The sequence below is a fragment of the Lagenorhynchus albirostris genome, chromosome 6 (genome assembly GCF_949774975.1).
Source record: "Lagenorhynchus albirostris chromosome 6, mLagAlb1.1, whole genome shotgun sequence".
NCBI classification, from domain to species: Eukaryota; Metazoa; Chordata; class Mammalia; order Artiodactyla; family Delphinidae; genus Lagenorhynchus; species Lagenorhynchus albirostris.
This window is the reverse complement of record NC_083100.1, coordinates 60383563-60395762: the sequence shown is the minus strand read 5'-3', so window position 1 is coordinate 60395762 and position 12200 is coordinate 60383563. Positions and strand designations below refer to the sequence as shown.

Sequence of the window (12200 nt, the reverse complement as noted above, 5' to 3'; positions counted from 1 at the left end):
AGGCCCAGGACCCCGACCCTAAATGCGGCAACTAAGCAAGAAAGTGCCTGAGCAGGATTCCGACCACCCCCCTTCCTCCTCCCAACACCTCTTCTATTTCTTTTCTTTCCAGTTCTCCCCTCCTCCTTCCTTCGGCCCCTTTCCCGTATTCTCGCAAACCCCCTCCAAAGTGCAGCCAAGTAGGGCCCTGGAATCTGCAGGCCTAGTCCAGGGGGCGGGAGGTGGGGTGTGGGGGTAGCTGGCTGAGGAGTTGGTGTGAGGCGGTCATCACCCCTAGACAGAGTGCCGCCCAGTGCCGGCGGACACCAACCTGCTTTTTGGGAAGCTTTGGGAAGAGGAGGATCTGAGGATCCTCGGGGCCCGCCCCGTGAACTCCTAGGCGTTTCTTTGATCTCCACCGCAGAGAGAGAGCGCCCCCGAGAAACACCCATTCCCCACTTGGGCGGTGCTTCTCTCGGGCACTGAGACAGCCTGCGACTTTAAGAAGCCAAGGCCAGGGCCGCAGAGGGATGGGGCGGGGCGGGGGCTGCCCCGGGGCGGGGTGGGGGGGGGCTTGCTGCGGCTCCGGGCTGGAGAAGCCTACGGAAGTGCGGCCACCGCTCGGAGCAGCCCGGACTCGGTCGGGTTCCAGGGCCAGAAGTCGCCATTGTTCCGTGAGCGACGATTTCATCTCTAGGGTATTTGAGCCTCCTGGGCCACAAAAAGGAGGGCAGGAGTGGGAGCGGGGTAAGCCCGCCATGTTTGCTCTGTGCGGGCCCGAGTCGGCCCCCTGGGATTACCCCGGCGCGCTCCAAGTCCAGTCCCTCCCTCTCCTTCGCCTTTTTTCTTTCCCCTGAGTTCTAATCTTCTGGCCCGCAGTCCCGACCCATCACAGGGAGCCTTTCTCCACCTTCCCGGGCTCCGCGCCCAAACCTCACTGCTGGTCTCCGCCCTCCAGCTCCTAGCGCTGGCGGGACCGGACCCGGGACGCAGCCAGTGGCACCAGGACTCCCGAGGATTCCCGAAACGTGCCTCCGGAGAATCCTGGGAGCGCTGCGCAGCCCGCAAACTGCTAAGACACTGCAGTGTTTGCGGTCTGGCCCGACCGGGAGGACGGAGAGGAGCGGAGGCGGCCGGAGAAAGAAAGGTCTATCTAGAGACTCTGCCTGTGTTCTCACGTGGAGGTGGAATGGCCGCTCCTCCACGACTTGCCTGCTCTCTCTTTTCGTTAAACACAGCCTACCCGCGGCATCGCCTGGCCCCAGGCCCCAGGGCGGAATGTCAAGTCTTGTAATGGGGCAATCACTGCCAAACCCGTCCCCGCGAGGGGAACTCCCGGCAGGGGGGCCTCAGAGGGTAGCGGGGGCCTCCGAATCCGCCCGCGCCTTTGAGTTTGGGGGGTGGGAGACTGGGCAGCGGGTTAGGCTTGGGGGCAGATTCCAGATGCAGAGGGAGGCTTCCCTGGGGCGGTTTTGGGTATCACGACCCTGCGAGAGCCCGCCCGTCTCCGGAGAGCCTAGTCAGACCCGGCCAGGGGCCCGCGTAATCAAGACTGCAGCATCGCGTCCCACCCACCGGCTTGCGGGGACCCCAAAGTCAAATGCAAAGGAACCAGTATTTTAGGAGGAAGAGAGAATCTGTAGTTTCATTCTCAAAGAGGTCTCTAACCCCCAACAGGTTTAAGCGACTGGTGGTCGCTGTTCCCTAGAGGGAAAAGACCCGGCTTGTGACTTTTGAGCAAGTGGTTGGGACGGGGACGGGGGAGGAGGTGTTTGGGGGAGTGCGGGAGTTGCTCCTGGGTTTTACAGTCAGTGAGGACATCTTTGTTAGAAAGGTAAGGGGCCTTTCTACTCCCCGACATCACTCTCCTTCACGGGACCTTTTACCCCTCTTTTCCGCTCCCCCTTCTACCAAAGGACTGTTTGTAAACAAAGCTCCAGTCTTCCAGCCCTCTCTCCGCCCCCATCAAACCTGATACTTCCCCCAAACTCTCCCCACTAGTCTCGGAAATCCTTACACAGGACGGATATTCACAATTTTCACAAGTAATCCTGAAAGAAGGCGGAGGGGAAGCCTCCTAAATGGTCCCACATTGCAGCCGCGCTGATTAGGCCCGGGATGCATTCCCTTTCTTTCCTGCCTCCCGCCCCTCCCCCCCGCAGCCCGGGAGCGGCGGGGCGGGCGGCGGGAATTCGGGCCCGCGGGAGGGGTGTGTGTCTACACCCGGGAAGCACCCGGGGCGGGGTGGCCCGCGACGCAGCGCGCGCAGGGCGGGGGTACGGTGGGTGGGGGAGGGGGAACTGCGAGGGGCAGGGGACTCGGGCTCGCCAGGAGTGCCTGCAACTGGAGTTGGACCTCAGTGCCAGTGCTCAGCCGGAGTTCCGAGCAACACTGCCAGGGGGTGGAGCGGAGAGAACCGGGCACCCCTCACTCTTCGTCTTCCCTCCCTCTGCTTCCCAGCTCTTGTCATATCCTGTCTCTGGCCTGATATTTCACGCGAGCAAATGGAAGGAGATTACAATGAAGATTTATGTGTGTTCCGAGCGCGGCTGGTTTCCCAGTGCAGGGAGCCGAGATCGCTGCTTCCCATTTCCATTTTTCATTCGCGCTTTGGGGAGTGCAGTCGGGCGCGGGGGGAGCTTGTCTGCGCGGCGGCGGCGGGCTGATCACAGGGCTCTGCGTCTCCCAGCGGGCCGCGAGACTGAGAAGGACTTGCCAGCGCGTCGCCCCCGGCGGGGCTGGAGCCTGCCCCCTCCTCCCCCAGCCAGGCTTTGTTTCTCCCCTCGCTCACCCCTCCTCCTCCCCGCCCCCTTACTTCTGGGACCCAGGTGCATCCTTCTTTCCCTTCTCTTTGCCCTTCTCCTTGTCTGCGGAAACGCCCCCTTCCTCTGGCCCCTGCACCCTTCTGCTCTCTGCTTCAAGGGCTTCCCGGGAAAAGGCGCGCCTTGGCCCGGCCCGACCCCGCCGCCGCCGGGTGCCAGGTTCGGTGACTCCGGCGAGTCTGTGGGGCCTCGGCCCACCCCAGAGCTGGGGCCGCCCGCCCTCCCGGCTCCCAGGCTCGCTCATGCCAAGGCCTGTTGCGTGATTCCAACTTGGGCTGACATTCCCTGCCCCGGGCGCTTCGGCGTAGGCCTCTTAATCATCTTGTCTGCTGCAGATCCTCGACACCAGCCAATTTACTGCCCCGTCTCTCCTCGCTGGTTTCAGGAGGGGGAGGGGAGTGCGCGCAAAGGAAGGGAGGGCACAGTCAACCGCAGAAAGAAGGCTGGCACCAACTACTGGCACTCAAAGAAAACCACGAAATTTGGAGCTGGGGCGGGAGTGGTGGCAGGAATGGGGGTCTGCTAGGCAGCAACTGCTTAGGGAAGTCAGAATCATGGGGTCAATGAGCTTCATCCCAGGCTTCCCTAGCCTGGGAAAACACTGCAGGAATGCGAACAGACACTTGACTGAATGGCCTCCCTGCCTTCCCCAGAGCCCCAACTCTGTGGACCATACTCTGCTGTAAACTAGATTCAATGCAGGCCTCAAAACAATCTGGCCAGAAAAGTGAGAATTGCTCTCAGTGATGCTTAGAAAGTCACCATTGTCCCACGTCTGTTTTTTTTTTTTAATTTTATTTTTGGCTGCTTTGGGTCTTCGTTGCTGCACGTGGGCTTTCTCTAGTTGCGGGTAGCGGGGGCTACTCTTTGTTGCGGTGCGCGGGCTTCTCATTGCGGTGGCTTCTCGTTGCGGAGCACGAGCTCCAGTAGTTGCAGCACTTGGGCTCAGTAGTTGTGGCACACGGGCTAAGCTGCTCCGCGGCATGTGGGATCTTCTCGGACCAGGGATCGAACCCATGTCCCCTGCATTGGCAGGCGGATTCTTAACCACTGCAACACCAGGGAAGTCCCCCACGTCTGTTGTTTGGCAGACATTAGTTTGGCAGACACAAAAAGGATGGCCTGAATAGCCATCCTAGAGGACATATGGCAAACTGGGCTCTCTGGCTTGCCCCAACCTCCTCTCCAGTAGACGCTGTTCGCTTCAGAGGGGATGGCTAAGGTTCAGCCTCTCATATAGGAAGGGGCCAGAGCTCTCCCAGCCCTAGAGTGCCCTAGAATGCTGCTCTTCCACACGAGGTGAACTTGGAAGGGCCTCTGGGTAACTCTGGGCCTCATAATTGCAGGGCATTTTATCCCAATGCCCTCACTATTTGGGGGCATTGGGATAAAACTCTATGCTACTAAGCAAAATTTATTGAGTACTTACCAGGTGCCACACACTGTCATTCCCTTGTTAAAGGCTCACAGCTCTGAGATATCTGTTATTATTGATTCCATCTTACAGATCTGCAAACTGCAGCACAGAAAGGTTAAGTGGGTAGCCTAAAGTCACACAGTTTGTGACTGAAGCCAAGACGTTTCCAATTGTAGGCCCCAGCGCTTTCAAGGAAAAAGACTTTTGGTTCAGGACTGCATTACCCACCTACCCCTGGCCTTTGAAGGGAATGCCAGAAATTAGGGTCACTTCCAAAGCTGGGCGCTAGTTATGTGGGACCCAGTGTGGAAAGCAGAGCTGAATCATGTATGGACGTTTCCCCTTCGAGATCGTGAGGTGTTAACAACGCCGAATCCACAGCACTGTGCGTCGGTCTCCGTGCGAATGTACATGAATTTTTGTCGGTGTTCTGTGTAGGAGTGTAAGTGTGATTCAATATGTGATAGTATGGATGTGACTGTGCGAGTCAGTGTGTGATTGCATGTGTGCTAGCGCAGCCCTGTGTGCCCAGGGTCGCCCTGCCTTCCAGAGTCTCGCGAGGGCCTGGGTGACTCACTGAGTTCTCAGCTCAGCCAGTCCCAGAAGGGCTGCAGGGCAAACAGTGGGGAGGGCCCAAAGTAGGGGTTAGACCTCGGCTTCGGCAGGTTCCCCGCGGCGGCTCGAAGGTACTGCCCTGCCTGCACCTCGGGCGCGGGGGCGGCTGAGACCTCCCAGGAGCGGGGCTGCGGCGCCGGCGCCGAAGGGGCCGGGCGGGCGGAGGCCGGAGCCACCGGGCGCTGAGTGACTCACCGCGCCGAGAGCTGGCGAACCTCGCGCAGGGACACGGATGCGGGCAGAGCGTGAACTCTCGCAGCAGCCCTGCGCTGAGAGTGCGGGTCCTCGCCTCGCCGCACCTCTCCGCAAGTCGCAGCCTCCGATAGATGTAAATGTCACTCTTGGCTGACCTAGTTCCCCGCCTGGGCAGCGGCTCGAGCTTCCAGGTCGTGACACCAAGAAAAAAGCGCACACATCCAATGAAAACAATAATTTATTTAAATAATCTCTTCATATTGTAAAATCAACATTAAGAGCATGTTGTTTTCATAATAAATAACCCCAAAATACCTTTCATTTCAAGAACAAAGACTTTAGGATAAGATAAAACAAATCCAAATCAGTAGCTTAGTTAAACTGAGAACATTTTTCGAAGGGAAAAATAAAACGGAGGGGTTGCTGAGGTCACTGCTAAACCGCAGTTTTCACAAGTGGGGATTTACAAAAAAGTCTGAAAAGATGAGTATTTTTATACAAATAAATCAGTGGGAAAATCTGCACAGACACCTTTATTTACAAACGCTATATCGAAGTCCAGGCTAATAATCCTGAATAGGTTTTAAAAAAGATAATTTAAACACATTTTTTTGCAGTGTCCACATATTAAAAAAATCATTTTTCCCCCAACATCAAAATGAGGTCATCCGCAAAGGCACCTAAACTTTTAAAAAAATAAAAATAAAAAAACTCCACTGGTGAAGGATGAGGAGAGAGCTGAGGGAGCGTTCCTGCGAGGAGAGCTAAGGCGGGGGAGGGACGAGGGCTCCAACGGCTGGAAACAGCAGGGCAGAAAAAAAGCGGCGGGCCGCCGGGGTCAAGGGGTCGGGGCGGGGGGAGGGCAGGCCGGCAGGACCGGGAGGTCAATAACCCCAGAGGACAGGAGCTGAGCCTGGGGGCGGGCAAGGAGAAAGGAGCCTCAGAGGGCCCAGGCAGCCTCGCGGGCGGGGCAGGCGTCCCTCTCCGGGACTCTGCTCGCGGCCCGGGGCGAAAAAGGCGCCGGACTGCCTCGCCGGGCGGGGCGGGGAGGGGAGGGGAGGGGAGGCAAGTCTGAGGCGGGGCTCAGGTCGGAAAGGCGGCCTTGGCAGGGTTTCTCCCGCGGATGCCGGGTTTCTCCGAGAGGAGCCCATGGCGCGAGAAGACGCCTTCCAGTCCCTGGCCGCGCGGTGGCCCCGGCCCTGGGGTAGGCCATCCTGGGCCGCCACCTGCGGGATCGGCGGGTGGCATCATCGGGCCAGCCGGAGGGACCCTATGGCTCTGGGGATGAGCAGTAAGGATAACTGGTCCCTGCTCTCTTAGTCTCTGGCGCAGTCTCCGGGAGTTAGAAAATCGTCCCGGCGCTCACCGGGGCGCCCCCGCCGCCGTGGTGGTGCTGGTGGTGGTGGTGGTGCGGCTGCGGGGTCTGCGCCGGGTGCAGCAGCGGCGCAGCGGCCTGCAGGTGCGAAGCGGAGCCCGAGGCCTGGTGGTACCACGGGTAGTTGCCCAGGAAAGCCGAGGCGGCGCTGCTCGGGCTGGAGCCGGAGCTTCCCGCGCCGCTGCCGCCGCTGCCCGGACCGCCGCCGCCCCCCATCCGCTGCGGCGCGCCGAAGTCCCAGGAGGTCGGCGCCGAGGCCGGCGGCGAAGCACAAGGTGGCGAGGCGCTGGTCCCCGGGTGCTGCTCCGAAGGGATCTCACCGCTCTTCCACATTTTCTTGAACTTGGATCGGCGGTTCTGGAACCAGATTTTGACCTTTGTGGAAAAGGGACCTGAGCATTAATGGAGGAAACTCGGCCTGGGGCAGGGGAGGGGAGGAAGCTTAGGAAGACAGCTGGTTAGGAGGTGGATACCCTGGTCAGGTAAGCCGATCACGTGCCGCGGCCTCAGAGGGTCTGTCGGTTCCTGCTCCAATGGGAGGTATTCTCAAAAAACCCGAGAGAGCTGATGTGTGTGCACTTAGGTGATGGTGACAGCGGAGGGAGTCAGGAGGGCCACTTGTTTTACTCGCTTAATCAGTAGTACGCGGAAGGACAACTTGCTACCGGATTTCTGCCCACCCCTGTCCTATCCTTTTCTCACACGAGGTGGCACCCTGGGGGATTTCAGCTTCGGGCGAAGAAGTTTAGGCCGCCCAAGGCGCGGGCCTCGAAATCCTTAAAAGTACTATAAAAAATACATTAAAAAAACATAGTCCTAAACCTGCCTGCTTCCTGGCCATCCCAGGCCAGCGCCCTCCTCGTGCCTCCCAGGCCGCGAGCCCTCACCTGAGTCTGGGTGAGGCCCAGAGACGCCGCCAGCTCAGCTCGCTCGGGCAGTGCCAGGTACTGAGTCTTTTGGAAACGCCGCTGAAGAGCCGCCAGCTGGAAACTAGAGTAGATGGTTCGGGGTTTCCGGACTTTCTTTGGCTTCCCGTTTACTATCCGGATTTCAGGCTCGAGGTCCTCTTTCTCTGCAATAAAATGGAATCGTGAGAACCGCGCAACCGCGGGAGCCCAGGAGTTCCCCGCCCGCCGAGAGAGCAGCGTGGAACTTGGCCTAAGCCGGGAGGCGGGTTCTTGGAGACGCTGCGCGGCGCTCAGGCACAACTTTGCAACGCGCGGACCCGCGCCGCCAGCGAACCCGGGAGTCGGCCCCTCCAGGGAAGGGGAAGACAGGCGCAAACCGGGGGAGAAAGGAGCAGCAGGTGGTAGGGAAATGAGGTTGTTGTGAGGCGGCCGCCGAGGCCACCTGGTCCCACCAGCCGAGTACCCGGGTACCCGAGGGACGTACCCGGTGACCCTCGGCCAATTGAAAGCTGATGAGGGTAAAGGGCGCGAGGAGAGCGGGAAGCAATCAGTGTGAAAGGCCAGGGCTCCAGATGGATCCCCGTCCCAAACATTTGTATCCCACCCATTCCAGGAACTAGACGGACTTGGCACCCTTGACGCGAAAGTTATGCTTACCAGGTTCGTTGTTGGCCGGGGACGAACTGGTCCCGTAGGGCGCGTAGGAGGTGTAGGCGGCGGTGTAGCCCAGGTCGTAGCCGCTCTTGGCTGAATAAGGGACGTTGTTGAGGCCGCTGGCGTGGTACTGGTAGGAACCCATGTGCGCGTAGGGCGAGCCCCCAGCGCCGCCGCCGCCGCCGCCGCCGCCCGCCGGGTGTTGCTGGTTGGTGTAGTAGCTGCTGTCGGTAGCTGTGGACACCGGGAGTGTGGGCGACTCCTGAGGCTTGTGGAGGCTGCTGCCGTTGCTGCCGCCGGGGCCAGCGCCGCCGCCGCTCGGGGGCTGCTGTTGCTGGTGGTACGTGCTAGAGGCCGTGATCTGGGTCGAGTGCATATCAGCCACCAGACTGTCAAAGACTCCAGTCATCCTGGCCCGGGACGGGAAAGAGCAGGGGTGGCGGGCGCGAGGGGGGTTGCGAGGCGCCTCCTCCGTCTCTCCCTGTCCCCTCCAGCAGCCAATGTAATTACAGTGGGGGAGGGGAGAGGAAAACAAGAAATGCGGCAATGGTCTAGGCAACTCCTCCTCCGGGGGAGGCGATCACCGTGCACTGCTCGGGACAGCTGCCTCCGGCCTCATCCTCTCTCCGCCTCTCGGGCCGCTCGGCGCCTTGCCCAGCGCGGGCTCGGGCGAGGGGCGGGCAGTGGAGGGGGCAGGGGTGGCGGGACCTGGCCAGGGCTCCGGGAGGAGGTGGGAGCAGGTGAGCAACCCCGAGCGGCTTTACGATTGTCTGTGGGCCGGGCTCCCGCAGGGTGGGCATTTAACACTCGTCACGTGAGCTCAGGCGACGTCACCTAGCAACGGCCAATCAGAAGCGCCGAGCCACAAGGCTTCTGGAGCTCCGGAAGGCCGGGCGCGGGGCGGGGGTGTGGGGGGAAATCACAGGGCTGGCGCGGCGGCTGCTGTGGTCGTGGGTGCAGACAGGCTGCTGCCGAGTGTGAGCTGCGAGGCGAGGGGCTGGAGGCGGGGGGGCGGGGAATCGGGGTGACCGATGGCAGGAGGACAGAAGGCGTGAAGACGGAGACTGTCATTTCGCCTCCGAGAAGAAGAAATGGGGTCTCCCAACCCATTCTGTGTACAAGTGTCGACCAACTCCAGTGATTCATACTTTCACGTCCGAGGTCAGCTTTCAAACATTAATCAAAATAAAGCGGTGCGGAGAGCCCGGCCAGTTCTAGCTCCGCTTTTCCTCGAAGGGTCTGGCATTTACTGTTGTCAGCCACTCGGCACTTGACATAGTCCATTGATATAATGGTATAATAATAATACCTGCTTCCTAACCCACAGGGATATTAGGACAATTAATTCGATAATATTTAAACTATTTTCCTTGCTCCTTGAGAGAAAAGCTATATAAATTCAAAGGTAGTATTGCTAATGATATATTTGAAAGCATTTTCCCTTGTACTTTTCTGATGTGGACACCGAGACTGAGTAATTACGTGTATTTGATGGCTAATTGACAACCGAAGAACGATCCCGGGGATTTCCCCTCTAGGTTGGACTGACCAGATGGCCTTCAAAGTTCGTTCTAACTTTAAATTCCATGTTTTTACGAAAAAGGAAATGGGATGATACTTTGGTGAGAGTGTTGTCTCGATACTACAAATCTTGCTAAATTTACAGAAACAGAAAAGTTTTATCTCATGCACTTAACCCTATTTTACAGTTTTTTTCATTTTAGAACGCTGTTTGGCCCTATCACTGCAATCTCTTCTTTTAAATCTGAAGTGGCGACTTCCTCTATATCTCTTGTTTCCTGGTGGTTGGAAACCGTGGCCCGGAGTTGAGGGACACTCGCCTTTACCGGAGTCCGCAGTTCCTGCCTTGTGGCGCCACCTGGTGGAGGTGTTCGTGATTGCGGTGGGCCCAGTAGACGGTCTAATCATGCCGAGGCGCCAGCCTCTGAAACCCCCCAAAAGAACAAAATAGTAATTAAAAGCCACAAAATTGTGCTAGTGCACGCCATCTGAAGCACCCCGTTCTAAAGACATAACACGTCGCTGAAAGAACTTGTTACAACAACTGCCTAATGGAAAACAAGTTAATACTTTGAAAAATATCTTTGGTTTTCTTCCTCAGAAAAAGCAAGTGTGTAATTAAAACTGCAGCATCCACATAGCTCACTCTCTGTGGAATAATGAGGAACGTAATCCTCCTGGATTTAGTTTGCAGCCTTCCTCTTGGTTACAGAAGGCCCCTAGATGGAGAAGCGGGAGCTGGTTTAGAAAGCTTCAGGAGGTGGGTCTCGCCTCAGGCCGCATTGCCTCATCAGTGCATTGCGCTCAGCCTGCTGCTTTGTGGGCCTCAGTCTCAAACTTAACCTCTTGATATGTAATCAAGATTGCTTTTTGGTGTCCTGACACCAAGTTACAAATCTTTCTGTCACTAAGGTGGTAGCTGTTTTGACCTAAGGTAAAAACTTGTTTTCCTATTGAAAATGAAATATAAAAGATCTAATTTCCATAGCCTTGCCTTCTCTCTGCTCCTTTGTTTCCACCCCAAGCATGTACTCCAGACTTTCTCATGGTGGCAAATGCGTTTAATTTTATTAACTATGAGAACCTGCATTAATGGCCTGAAGTCCAGGTCAGCTAGGTCTGGAAAATAGCATCTTCCTGGAAGGAAATATGACCCTAGTTCCCCTTTAACTGCAAAACAAGGGACTTGTTTGTATGTGGGAGAAAAGACCGGAGGCAATGAGCAAAGAGAGAGAGGGAGAGAGAGGCAGAATTTACAATTGCATTTGGAGAATCAAGTAAAGACCTGAGATGTTAATTCTGATAATCTGGGCACAAATCTGGGTTTGCCTAAATTATCAGATCACAATATCCAAACGATTTCCTCACTTTGGTCTAAAGTCAGGGAGACAGTACTGTAGAGAAATGACACTCTTGTCCACAGTTCAGAGTAGGGGGATGCCTCCATAGTGATTTGAGAGGAGTTTAGCGGGGGCTCAGACCGAGTTTGGGGTAATGCCTCCTTGCAGCCAAAATTCCTCTTCCACCTCAGGGCACCCTCCTTCCCCTTTTCTGCTTTCAGTTTTCTAGAGAAGGATGGCGGAAGGAAGGGGGCTCAGTGTCTCTGCTCTGGTCTTCTATGTTCCAACACCGTCGCTGAGACCTTCCTGTTTTGGATCCCATGCCCACCAGGTTGTCGCGACAGCCCTTTATCTGTCTCCTCCCTTGGGAGCCTCGTGACAAGCCTTGCAGGCAAGGACGGAATCATAGTTCCCATTGTACACGTGAACAGTGAGGCTCCAGGGCAGAAACGACTTCCTTTGAGTTAGGTACCCCTCCTTTCTCTGTTGCCATAGTGTAAACCACAGGGTACTTACCGTAAGCCTTGGTCGAACAGCTGCCGACCTCTGGCAGACAGCGAGCGGCTCTGGAGAACAGGTCTGCTGCGCCTTGCTTTCAGGCCTCTGCCCCACCGCTGGCCTGGGTCAGGCGTTTAGGGCTTCCCCTGGCTCTGCGCACAGCCTCTGCCTGACCACTGGGCGTCGTCCATTACACAGAAAGCGGACGCCGAGGGGTGCCGGGATGGGGGGGTGGGGGAAGAGGATGACCCCTGTCGGCTGGGGGCGCGGGGTGGGCGCCGAAGTGCAGTTTGTGCGCAGCCGGGACAGGCTTATTCTCACTCGCCTACGTCACTCGGGGTCACACGCGCTGCTGCTGGACTGCCCCCTGTTCCCACTCTGCACTCTGCCGTCGAGGGTCCCAGGCAGCTAGTCTCGCTTACCATGCCACGTACTGTGCCAGGTGCTGGGAGTTCCTGTTCTCCAGTACCTTACAGTCTCGTGGAAAAAGCAGATATATTGCGATAACTAATACAGTAGTAACGGCCAGCTTTTATTTCTTGAGCGTTTCCTGAAGTCCAGGAGTTCTGACAAGCACTGACCCCTGGGAACCATCCTAATGTGGTGGGTTCACAATTATCCACATCGAGGAAACCAAAGCTTACAGAGACTGATTTTTTTTTTTTTTTTTTTTTTTTGCTTGAGGACACGCAGCAGCATCAGGACTCGAACGCAGGTCCGGGCCACAGAGGCAAGGCCGCTGCTGCCCGGGTCCGGTTTCAGGCCTGGGGGTCACGGGAGATCGGCGCGGCACACCCACCTCTCCCGGGCCAGGGGCTCCGAGGCAGAGGGACCGCTTAGGAAGGGGCCCTGCGGCCCCAGGAGTGGACTGGAAGG

The 12200-nt window shown here is 57.4% G+C and overlaps 1 protein-coding gene across 1 annotated transcript; it reads right to left on the bottom strand.

Moving 5' to 3' along the window:
• Positions 1-5342: 5342 nt before the first annotated feature.
• On the bottom strand, positions 5343-8575 carry DLX2 (distal-less homeobox 2). The gene is made up of 3 exons (XM_060152645.1): positions 7969-8575; positions 7291-7475; positions 5343-6778 (listed from the first exon to the last, which is right to left on the bottom strand). The coding sequence occupies exons 1-3, from the start codon at positions 8372-8374 to the stop codon at positions 6371-6373; spliced, it is 999 nt and encodes a 332-aa protein (XP_060008628.1). The 5' UTR covers positions 8375-8575; the 3' UTR covers positions 5343-6370.
• Between the last annotated feature and the right edge of the window lie 3625 nt (positions 8576-12200).

Bases quoted from the DNA above. Each gene is read 5' to 3' on its own strand.
- DLX2 (XM_060152645.1), bottom strand. From the start codon at position 8,374: ATGACTGGAGTCTTTGACAGTCTGGTGGCTGATATGCACTCGACCCAG. The intron at 7,476-7,968 runs GTAAGCATAACT...ATTTTATTGCAG, and splicing joins CCCGGCCAACAACGAACCTG to AGAAAGAGGACCTCGAGCCT. The intron at 6,779-7,290 runs GTGAGGGCTCGC...TTTTCCACAAAG, and splicing joins TGGGCCTCACCCAGACTCAG to GTCAAAATCTGGTTCCAGAA.